Genomic DNA, 12589 nt, shown 5'->3' with positions numbered 1-12589 from the left:
ATGAATGCACAGCAGTTACTTCATTCTTGGTTTCATCATGGAATGACTTCCTCTTCTTAGTGCACACATCTGGAAATTCAGGATCGATATTGATACCACTGAGAACTACTTTAGATCAAGGAGGATGGAGTCCCAATTTTCGGAAGGTATTTTAAGTCATTTAATAAGCTCTCAAAATGTCTTACCTCAACATCAGTGGCAGTAGTTCAAGCTTGTAATAATTTGCTCCTGTAGTCAGTTGGTACCAATAACTGTAGCTAAACGGACGCCATGGTCAAGTACTTGAATGATCTCATATAAATCAAAACACTCCGCTATCAAAGAACGTAACAGCTGAAAAATTTAACTTGGTGAGAGTTTCAACAGCAATGGCAATCTTATCCAAGTGAGCTGCAACTGATATTGTAGAGTCAACCCGAGCACTCAAACGCTTAGCAGACTTAGAATATTAAGAATTTCCAACACACTGTTTCAGAATTCCCCATCTACGTGGACTGCTGCTGAACGGGTTGTAAAGAAAGAATCATTCTGAAGAATGTGTGTGCTATATGACAACTGTCAGCTGCGTGTACTCGATAAGGCTATCACACGCGCGCACAGAAAATTTTGCAATATGATTTCACTGAAGAAAATGTATCTGAGGTCCTTCATGATACCGTCTAATATTCCTGTTAGCAGAGCCGGCCGAGGTGGCCGAGCGGTTCTAGGCGCTACAGTCTGGAACCGCGCGACCGCTACGGTAGCATGTTCGAATCCTGCCTCGAGCATGGATGCGTGTGATGTCCTTAGGTTAGTTAGGTTTAAGTAGTTCTAAGTTCTAGGGGACTGATGACGTTAGAAGTTGAGTCCCATAGTGCTCAGAGCCATTTGAACCTTCTTTTTTTTGAAAAACCTTGTTCGTGGCATTCACTGATTGCAATTGTTTCACAAGTGTTGATCGAATTAAGCATCTCTCGTTCTCTGATTACAATCTACGATTCCTGAAACCGATAACTTATTTCATATTTATCAATTTCCTTCTTGAATCAAATATAATGCAAGATGAATGTTGTTTCTTCCTGGCAGATTAAAACTGTGTGCCGGACCGAGACTCGAACTCGGGACCTTTGCCTTTCGCGGGCAAGTGCTCTACCAACAGAGCTACCCAAGCACGACTCACGCCCCGTCCTCACAGCTTTACTTCCGCCAGTACCTCCCCTCCTACCTTCCAAACTTTACAGAAGCTCTCCTTGGTAGAGCACATGCCCGCGAAAGGCAAAGGTCCCGAGTTCGAGTCTTGTTCCGGCACACAGTTTTAATGTGCCAGGAAGTTTCATATCAGCGCACACTCCGCTGCAGAGTGAAAATCTCATTCTGAATGTTCTTTGTTCGATAAGGCTCCTCACATTCTCTCGCTTCCAAGACAGTACTCCTGACATGACGGGCAAAACTACAAATAAATTCTTTCTGGGTATCACTTAACGGACAATGCACTTGTAAACGCTTTACAGCTGCTTGTCGGTCTCTTGAACTTGCTAACGTGTTTTGCAAGTACTAGATCATAGTGACCCAAGACCTCGGAAATGTTGCGAGGAAATGCCATTTAATTGGATCTCCAATTTTGGGAGCCGTACCTCTGAAGGCGAAGCATCTTTGAACAAGAAATAATGTCACATGAAATAACACGAGATTTCCCATGTATTTGGCTGTTCTATGGACGAACAAAAGAACATCATTACCTCGTTACTTCTGATCATCAGCATGGTCAGTGTACCTCTTAATGTCATTTAATTTCTTCACTTTTACGCTTCTTCCAGGGCAGCTGTATTTAGACAGAAATATTTTAGTCTGTGTTTACTCTTGAATGCAAAATATTTTCTGTATACTGGTGCACGTTGGCCGCATAAAATCACCTTGTGATGGAATCAGAAGTACCTTGTCTATGGATGTTGTTGACAAACCTACGAAATTCTAACCGCTGTTGCCATGTGCATTTGTTGGGGAAATGTATTTATATGATTTCCAACAAAATTTAAAGAAGTCACATTATCAACTAAATCACAAGGTTGTTGTATTTCACGATTGGGAAAGAACATATCGTGCACCCAAGATTACACACGAAATAGAATTGTATGCAGTTGGCATGTATGACTCGCAAACCAAAACTGAAGTGGAAAGGAAGAACTAGATTGGTTATGGTGGTGCTGGGTTAATGTTCTTGTATTTATTATATGATACAAAATTTATTTTACAATAGCAGAAAGGTATTTGCGAACTTAGCACCCACGGGGATTCGAACCCTTGAGAGGCTTGGGCCTCCGGGATTTTGCCCCCCTCCCATTCCATCCCGCCCTCTCTCGTCGGGCCTGACAGAGTGTGAAATACCTTTTCAGGAAAATTATTTACAGTTGCAGGTGCTACATGTTGTAGATTTTGAGAACATGATTCCAAATACTTTCCAGTTTCTTGCAGGTTATATACAGTAATGAAGTGTTGCAATCTTCTGCTGATCTGATAATTCCCTGCTTCAGGCACTGTAATAGTTCACATACATAAGGCTTATAATCTGATATGGGTAAATAATCCTTAATCTCGTATAGATGGATCGAAATTTTTGTGAGACGGAGACGATAGAAATTCGCAGGCACGCTGCATTTCTCTACTCAGAGACCACACAGTTAGTGTAAAGACGTGTGTTCTAGGAGGAACAATTCGCTATCGGACACTGATTTCTGTTCAAAATCAATTGTATACCCTGGGCTGTCTATAACTCTGAGAATCTGTAAAGGGAATTCAGGAACCCGTCGTATATCTCCTTGCAACGATAAGTGAATAGTATATTTATAGTGACATTTGTACTGGGGCCTCTCGAGTAAAAATTATCTATTTCCATCTACTGCCTGCGAAATGTCTGTTGTACATTTCGTACATGAGACAAATGGGATCTTGATAATAACGAAATAGTACTAAGAAAAATCTGCTGTAAGAACGTTCGAACGGTTGCCTAAGTTGCAGGTGGTACCAGTTAAACGGACCATTACGTGTGTACACGGCTCACACCATACCGAGCACGAATGTCAGTGAGCTAATGTGTGACTCACGCTTAACACATCAGGTGGAGCACGAGGGTCGTTACATTATCTGGCAGTTTTACGTTACCTCACTCGGGGGACTCGTACTTACTGTACTGTTGTGACTGAGCGACTAGCACTTGTCGCGAGCGCCATTCTGAGCAACGGTCAGCAGGTGCTACCTGGTGGCGAGTTTTGTTACTATGACAGTAGAACCGGAAAAAGCAATGAGGGGCATTGGTGTTGGGGCACCTGTTATATTGTAGCAGGAAGCGCGGTGGGAGAGCGACGAGGTCTGAGCGCGTGTGTGTATGGCGTGCGGAAAGCGAGGTGGCACGACAAGCTTCGCTGGCGGGACGTGCGGGCGATGAAGCCGGACGCGACCCACAACAGGGCCGATGGCGGTGGCGGCGGCGAGCGGCGCGCGACGCGCCGGCCGCAAAGGGCCCGCCGGCTGACGCGCCGAGCAGGTAGGACGGACTACCCCTAACCTCGCTAACACGGCTGCTCTGGCGCATGGGGCTTGGTCCTACTAAAGTAGACGAGCTACACAAAACGCTTACTTTCTGCATGGCAAAACGCTCCAGGAGACTCTTCATAGTAATCAAGAGGCTTTCGTTGTATTGATTTTCTCTTGTAACACATCCGAATCTTACACGTTCATCTACATTGTGGAAGAGTACAACAGTCCACTGATATTAGTAATTATTTCAACATTAAATAAATGCGAAGAAAGTGCGACTTTCCTCGCATCGTATTCAGTATGTACCACGTATCGTAGTTAGCGCCCGTGTTTCAAAATATTGAAGCATTGTTATGAAAAAAACATTCGGAGCACTTAATTCAATGACAGCTCGTTTTGAAAACGAAACATTCTACCAAAAGAAGCAGCAAATAACGACTCACGCTAACTTCTTTGTGTTGTGCGAAATTTACGCTGCAGTTGAACAAAAATTGCGATGTGCGAGCAGCCTAGGTCTCTCTGGGTCGGTTTCACCACAAGCATTGATACGTATTAAACCAGTACACTTCTCGTTGAAAACGGTACTTGGGTACAAGTAAAAGATTCGTAGTTGGAAGTCAGGCCCCTTTCGCTTGTCGAAAAGTTGGGTGCAGTATCTTGAAGCGGTTATGAAGCATTAAAGAGGTTCATATTTTCCGCGGGTCATACACCACAGGCAAACGAAACATCGCTTCGTCTTTTCAGTATTACCTCTGCAGTAAATTGCCAATACCAGCCACGTCGGTGAGACTTTCGTTCAAAGCGATAAGAGAGCATTGTGACTCATTGTGGCGTGCTGAACAGGCGCTGTTCTTCAGAGTATTGTGAATAGTGGGTATTAAGAACCGTCAAGGAAATTTAAATTTGACATACGTACGTCGCGTAGGGCTACCGATTTTAATGCACTTAAAGACGTTATATTTACATGTTTCTTTCACATCTCATTATAGTATATTCCTAAAACGTACTAATCTTGCCTGCATACATGCCATAGAAGTGCTAACACGATAAAATGAGATAAATTAGGGCGATACAGAAGTGTACAGGCTAACTTTCTCCTCGCGCGCTTGCATTACCGAAGGCAAGAAAGTAACAAAGTAACAAGCCCCCCTCCGCTGTACACGTTACGGTGCGAACGAGCGTGTTCTAATCGACTAAACGACCTAAAAGCCTCTGAAAGAAATATGGATTACAAATATGGCTTGTAGGTAATTTGGTAAATTCAATTTCACGTTGATTGGTAAATTAGAAAATGACTGAAACCCATATCTAATTATAGTTTTAACGTTCTACAGTGACAAGTGGATTTGACTTCACAAACCATTCAGCAGTAATTGAAGTTTACCCAAGGAGGAGCAGAAAGAAGCACTTTGCGAACAACAAGAGAAATGAGAGTGAATTAATGGCTAAGTGGAATGACAGGTGTTTGGTATCTCTTGCGGAACTGAACTGAAAACGGAGTATTTTGTGACAGTTCCCTTGTATATCATTGTTGTTAACAAAATGAAATTTTCACTCTGCCGCGGAGTGTGCGCTAATATGAAACTTCCTGGCACATAGAAACTTTTTGCCGGACCGAGTCAGTAACTCACGACCTTTGCCTTTCGTGGGCAAGTGCTCGCTCTCCCGACTGAGCTAACCAAGCTCGACCCACGACCCGCCTTAACAGCTTTACTTCCGCCGGTACCTCATCTCTTACCTTTCAAACTTAGAAAAATTTTCTTGCGGAACTAGCACCCCTGAAAGAAAGGATTATGTGGAGACATGGCTTGGCCGCAGACTGGGGGATGTTATCAGAATGAAATTTTCACTCTGCAGGAGTGCTAGTCCTGCAAGTTTCGCAACAAAACTTCTGTGATGTTTGGAAGATACGAGATGACATACTGGTGGTAGTAAAGCTGTGAAGGCGGGGTCGTGAGCCGTACGTAGGTAGCCCAGTCGGTGGAGCACCTGCCTACGAAAGAAATACGTCCCAAGCTAGAGTCTCGGTCCGGCATACGGTTGTTACCTGCCGGGTAGGTTCAACATTGTTCTTGATTCGAATAGAGAATAAAAGGCGTAAAACTTCTAATATTACGTGTGATACAATACGGTAATAATACACTGAAGCGCCAAATAAACTGGTATATGGGCAGGCGTATTCAAATACAGATATGTAAACAGGCAGAATACGGCGCTGCGGTCGGCAACGCCTAAATAAAAGTGTCTGACCCAGTTGTTAGACCAATTACTGCTGCTACTATGGCAGGTTATCAAGATTTAAGTGAGTTTGAACGTGGTGTTACGCACGAGCGATGGGACACAGCTTCTCCGAGGTAGCGATGAAATGGGGATTTCCCCGTACGACCATTTCACGAGTGTACCGTGAATATCAGGAATCCGGTAAAATATCAAATCTCAGACATCATTGCGGCTGGAAAAAGATCCTGCAAGAACGTGACCAACGACGACTGAAGAGCATCGTTCAACGTTACAGAAGTGCAACCCTTCCGCAAATTGCTGCAGATTTCAATTCTGGGCCATCAACAAGTCTCAGCATGCGAACCATTCAACAAAACATCAGCGATATGGGATTTCAGAGCCGAAGGTCCACTCGTGTAACCTTGATGACTGCACGACACAAAGCTTTACGCCCCGCCTGGGACCGTCAACACCGACATTGGGCTGTTGATGATTGGAAACATGTTGCCTGGTCGGACGAGTCTCGTTTCAAATTGTATCGAGCGGATGGACGTGTACAGGTATGGAGACAACCTCAAGAATCCATGAACTCTGTAATGGCGGGGGGCGTGTGCAATTAGAGTCGCATCTAGACGTATCAGGAGTCCCATATCACCTGCATGCATTCTTGCCCATTGTGCTTTCCGACGGACTTGGGCAATTCCATTAGGACAATGCGACGTCCCACACGTGCAAAATTGCTACAGACTGGCTTGAGGAACACTCTTCTGAGTTCAAACACTTCCGCTGGCCACCAGACTTTCCAGACATGAACATGGGATCCCTCGCAACGAGTTGTTCAGAAGAGATCTCCAACCCTTTGTACTCTTACGGATTTATGGACAGCGCGCGGGGCCCTATATGCTATTAATCAGGTGTACCAGTTTCTTTGGCTCTTCAGTGTAAATTTCTTTGGTATAGTAATGCTTAATTCACAAGCGAGAAATTTAACGCAGAAATACTTTTCAATTTGCTCAACGAGAGCTTTTTTCGAAATAAATTACGGAAATTACTTTAGGGTAAAGGAAAACTTGTGTATTTTGCGGACTGATAAGATTCCGCAAAGTGTAAAGACAAAGGTCTGTTTGTGGGAAGAAAAACTGGATAGGTATCTTTTAAAATATCGTGTACTATAAGCGGGTGTAGGATTCTATGTGCTAGTCCAGAAGATAAAACGTGCATGAAGAATCGTACACTTAATTAGTTCGCGTATATGACAGCAAAATTGTGAAATCTTGGCAAAAATGATTTATATAATATAAATCAGAGACCTGTAGCAAACGTTTACTCGTATTTACGATGTGTAGGTCTTGTTGGGTCTCGTAATGCGTCTTGCGAGTCGTCGCCCGACTGTATCGTCCAACGGTGACGGCGGCGCTCGTATCTTTCGTTGACAGGTCAATATTATCTCGGCAGGTCGTGTCACGGTAGAAAATGCGAGAAGTCAGAATACTTCCAAGCTCTTCTCTCACTCGCCTCGCACGCGTTATTTTACGCATCGTAAAAAGCCTGTTACCTCTAGCAGGCCCTGTTTACATAGCAGGCACATGTATCGCCACACGCACATAATCCACTGTTTGTTAGATGACTAATGCTTCACGTATTGTTTGATTGATAAACAGAAGGCGACGCACATAGTACGCACTTATAACACAACGATATGCCGCTTACTAACGAAACATGCACACACTTTACGAGAGCATAATAAGTGTTAGAGTAGCTGCAAGTTGACCTAACGGATTTGCTAACTTCATTCTTACTGCATGTGTGACTTTCAGTAGGCTCACCGCAATTTGGTAGACACGTGAGATTTTGCTCTCTCTTTTCCAACTGAGATTAATGTTGTTGTGACAGCTGGTTAAATCTTTCTCTTTACCATTTTTTAAAAACAGTGTAGATGTTCATTCCATGAACTAACCTTGAAGATAAGCAAAGAAGGTACTGGTACAGTTAATTATTTCATAGCTGACGGTATGACACAGAAGCAAAGAAGGTACTGGTACAGTTAATTATTTCATAGCTGACTGTATGACACAGACTTAAAATCTCCTCAGTATTATTATTGTTTTGTATCTTGCTAAGGGCAGCTAAGTTCTTGAGTCAACAGTTTGGTAAGTCTTGTTAACTTAGCGTAATCTAACGTTTGATCATACAACCAGGGCACAAAGGTGGCAGCATCCGACACTTACTCGAATGTGCATCTCCAGCTATTAGGCCTATTTTCAGTACTAAATAAGTGTTTCTCTAGGGGAAAGTCATAAGATTTCTTTTTGCATGGTCGTATCCGTGTATTGTTGCACAAAATGAGATCGACGTTAAGTCGAGACACCGAGAGTCTGAAGGAACTAGGAAAAGTTCTCGATCAATTTATTCAGGTGAAAATCGCAAGTCATTTCTCTGTTTTGCTTGCAGCTATCGCTTTCTGTTGAACCGTTTGTCTGTTGACTATAAGTCAAAGCGGAAAAAGAGAGGTAAGCATTGCTATATTGTTTGGCATTTCCAAGAGCAGGAATTGTGATTCCAGCTTACTTGTGGCGTTTTACAAAACAACCAGAGCTAAAAGTCCTAAATTTTTGCTCTTGCCATCGTTGCTAAGTACATTAGCTTTAAAATCGTCGACAGCAGACGCAGAAGACATCACTGACGTAAATAACTGACCTAAATTAATAATGTCGACAGGACAAAAACGAGGAGACTTCGATATCTGCATATTGCACTGGTGTATTTCTTGACAGAGAAAGTGCCCCACGATGACCAGTCTTAAAAAAAACCGACTAATTGTTGCTAGGTGCCCCCAGTGACAACGCCAAATTTGTTGGAGCAATGCCTGCCACACTGACTAGGTCCGTGGCCACAGTTTCGTACCAATGACTGTTTAATGACACTGATACGCTACTTAACACGCTTGTGTATTGGAGCCGCGTGACGCACAAGCAGGTGTAAGCTTATGTACTTAACGCCAACATTCCGGCAGTTTGTTCGTCAAGTGTCGTATGTGCACGTGACTGACGAGTTCTTGTGGAGTGATTGTGCTACTGTTACTGTTGCTGTTGTGCAGCAGATGGTGGTGATGGGGTTGGAGATGGTGATCGAGCGGACCGGTGTTGGTCGATAGGCTACTCTTCTCGAATAACATCAAAACCAACGGACGACTATCAATCGCCGGCCGGAGTGGCTGAGCGGTTCTAGGCGCTACAGTCTGGAACCGCGTGACCGCTACGGTCGCAGGTTCGAATCCTGCCTCGGGCATGGATGTGTGTGATGTCCTTAGGTTAGTTAGGTTTAAGTAGTTCTAAGTTCTAGGGGACTGATGACCTCAGATGTTAAGTCCCATAGTGCTCAGAGCCATTTGAACCATTTTTGACTATCAATCATATGCTCTCACTCCATTAGTGTCGTAGGAGTGTTTCGAAATTTAGTCCAGGACATTCGACAGCAGAAAGTTTCTTCTTCTTGATTGTCGCGTCCTCCACGGATCCTGAGAGGCCTACTCGCAGTAGTCCTTCCTGTTCCATCCTAATTAGATGCCCAGCCCACACTATTCCTTCCTTCATTCTTCGGCCAGTATCAGTTTGTGAGTGTAGATCAGCCAGCCACAATTCTTTAATGACCTCCATTCCTGAAACTGGCGGGGTCCCTCCTTGGGTCAAATACTTTCCTTTAATATCTTTCTCTCGAAGACTAAAAGTTTTGCCGCGCGGAGTGGCCGCGCGGTTTGAGGCGCCATGTCATTGCGCGGCCCTTCCCGCCAGAGGTTGGGGTGTGTGTGTGTGTGTGTGTGTGTGTGTGTGTGTGTGTGTGTGCGCGCGCGCGCGCACACTTCGTCAGCTATCAGATGGGATACCATCATTAAGTGCCTTTCTCACAACCATATACGTTATTGCCTCCTCGATAATTCGTAATCCTGCTTTCCTTGCGCGCGCTTTTGTTGTTGTTAGCATAAGTTAGTTTAAGTAGTGTGTAAGTCTAGGGACCGATCACCTCAGCAGTCAGCAGTTTAGTCCCCTAGGAATACACACACACACACACACACACACACACACACACACACACACACACACACAAGTAGTTTTTGTTCGTCAGGTTTTCTTAATGTAAATGTTTCAGACCCATATAGAGCTACCGGGAGAACTATACTCTGGTGTAGTCTGATTTTAAAACTTCTCGAAACTGTCGGCTTCACAGAATGTCCTGTTAGCAAAAATGTGCTGTTTGCCGCTGCGGTCGTTGTCATAATCTCAATTTCCATTCTTTTATGCTCCTAAAAATACTCAGACATTTAAATGTGTGTATTCTTTTAAAAGCGACTTCGTCAGCTATCAGATGGGATACCATCATTAAGTGCCTTTCTCACAACCATATACGTTATTGCCTCCTCGATAATTCGTAATCCTGCTTTCCTTGCAATATTTCATTAAGAACTTGTCATGTGCTCAGAGTCCTCTTTATCACTATTTATTAGATCATCTCCCATATATACTAGGCGACTTTTTGTGTTGTTAACCTATCTTATTCCACTGCGTTTAATTTTTGTGTACTCTATCTTTTCTGGTATTAAAATATATGGTTGATGGAGATAATGCGTCTCCTTGTCTAAGAACAATTTTGACTACAAAATGCTCTGTCACTCCTGTAATAATATTTACACTAAAATAGGTTTTGTCTAAACGTGTCTGTACTAGATAGACTGACGACTGACTTTCGTGGAAACTGATATTCCTTAAAAACATTGGTGATTGTGCTCCGCTCCTCCCCGCCCCTCCTCCCCCCCATATATGTTGTCATAAGCTATTTTGAAGACAACTAAAACCATGTGAATGTCAACGTTTTTGTTACCAACCTTTCTATGTTGCCTGTCTGTTAGTAACAAGATAACCTGAAGTTCATCTTTTCTTCCTGAAACCGCATTGATAGTCGCGTATAATTCACACGTACCGTTCTTTCTTAGTATAGGACAGATTACTGTCATTTTCCAGTCGTTGGGCAATGTTTAGTATTCCCAAACATTCCGTAACTGTTTCATAATCGTTTTAACGAATAGCGACCTCCATTCTTTATTGGCTCTCCTGCAATTTGATCTCCGCCAAAAGTCTTATTGTTTTTAAGATTTGTGATTTGCCGTATTTCTTCTTCGTTGGGGGGGTATCTACTTTGCTGTCTACAAAGCCTGGTACCTCACACGGAAGAGACAATCCTCCAATGTGTGGTGCTTGCGGCACACAGATCACTATGCGCCAGATTTTATTAGTCTGTCTTATATTCCGGCCAGAGGGCAACGGAAGATTTACCGACAGATGTGCCATCTATTTTGAGTAACGTTCAAACGAATGGGGTGAGAGTTTTAAGGTTTTGTGATTTGTTCCAGTTTCCTCATATTTTAGGGAGATTCTCTGAGTTTGTTGACAGAGTGACTGGGTCACCCATGTATTTTGTAAGTGGTCAGCCTGTCACATTTTCATGTGCCTTTCTTTACGTTCTTCTGTCATTTTGCTTCTGCTTAATCCCAGGTGTAGCATCTTTCCCCGTTGTCTTAATGCATGCGAGAGTGATTGTATGGGTCAACGCAAGTGAGGTGGGGCTTGGTGCATGAGTGTCATTTTATAGGTCTTCTCCTCATTGCGTGACAACAATTTTAGTATTATCGACATTCGTTTCTCCTAATGTGTGTAAGAGCGCTGGTAAGCTTGCCGTTGAGTCCTGGTAAGCCATTCATTCTCTCTCTCTCTCTCTCTCTCGTTTTTCTTTCGCATATTTCTGTGTTACTTTCTTTACTTTTTGGTACATTTGTCTTTTCCTGTGGCGGATAAGCGCTCTTCTGCTTCTTCTACTAGCTCTTTTTAATATTTCTCCTGTCCTAGTAAAGTTGCCGTTTTCTACCTTATTCTGATAAACTTGTCTCGTAACTCCTGATCCCTCATATTTTCTAATCACCTCTTCCTAACTACCCCTCTCTCTCTCTCTCTCTCTCTCTCTCTCTCTCTCTCTCTTCTGTTTTTAGATGGCACGCTTGATTTGAGTCACACCTCATCTAACCTCTTCAGTTTGCCTAAAATTTCAGAGGTTACACTGTTTACTGTTTCCGTAATTCGAGACCAGTCGTGGTTGATACTAGTCTCCCACCATTTCTTCACATTTAGTTAGGTTGTCTGCTAGTGTTGACTCGTAATTCTATTAATCTCTCTTTGAGACTAGTTGTATCATAATATTTAGTCTGTCTGTTCTCTATGCAGCTTCTTTATTTTGATGTTCAGAACTTTAGACTACAAAGCTGTAACCTTTATTCAGCTCTGTTTTCCAGCAAGTTATTGCCCATCCGTATAGTCGCAACGTTTGGTATCCAACTTACGTTTGTTTTACATTCTGTTCGGCGTGTAAATTGGACATTATACACACTATTGCAAGACCTAACACTTATCGACCAATTCACGCGTGACGTGAGAGTACATAACTGTGGAGAAATTGTGTGTATTACGTCCAGCCTTGTCGTCAGATATTCTCTCTCCATGCTCATCGTCAAGTATGGGGTGTACAGGAAACCTGCTTTCTTGGATCGCTAGACAACATTCAACCAATTCGTATTAATGAGTTTTGTTACAAAAAGTAAATGACAATACTTTAATTTGACAATACTTTAATTTGACAATACTTTAATTTGACAATACTTTAATTTGACAGCACTTTAATTTGACAGCACTTTAATTTGACAGCACTTTAATTTGACAGCACTTTAATTTGACAGCACTTTAATTTGACAGCACTTTAATTTGACAGCACTTTAATTTGACAGCACTTTAATTTGACAGCACTTTAATTTGAC

General features: G+C 42.9%; 1 protein-coding gene across 1 annotated transcript in view; it reads left to right on the top strand.

Annotated features, from left to right (window-relative positions):
• The window catches only part of LOC124591360, a 190095-nt gene that overhangs the window by 164977 nt on the left and 12529 nt on the right, over window positions 1-12589 (top strand). Inside the window, exon 2 of the mRNA XM_047131727.1 lies at window positions 3317-3520. Coding sequence (XP_046987683.1) covers window positions 3418-3520 — 103 coding nt within the window. The 5' untranslated portion in view covers window positions 3317-3417. The remainder of the gene's footprint in view (window positions 1-3316; window positions 3521-12589) is intronic.

The sequence above is a fragment of the Schistocerca americana genome, chromosome 2 (genome assembly GCF_021461395.2).
Source record: "Schistocerca americana isolate TAMUIC-IGC-003095 chromosome 2, iqSchAmer2.1, whole genome shotgun sequence".
NCBI lineage: Eukaryota > Metazoa > Arthropoda > Insecta > Orthoptera > Acrididae > Schistocerca > Schistocerca americana.
The sequence above is the reverse complement of the archived record's forward strand: the minus strand, read 5'-3'. Positions and strand labels throughout refer to the sequence as shown.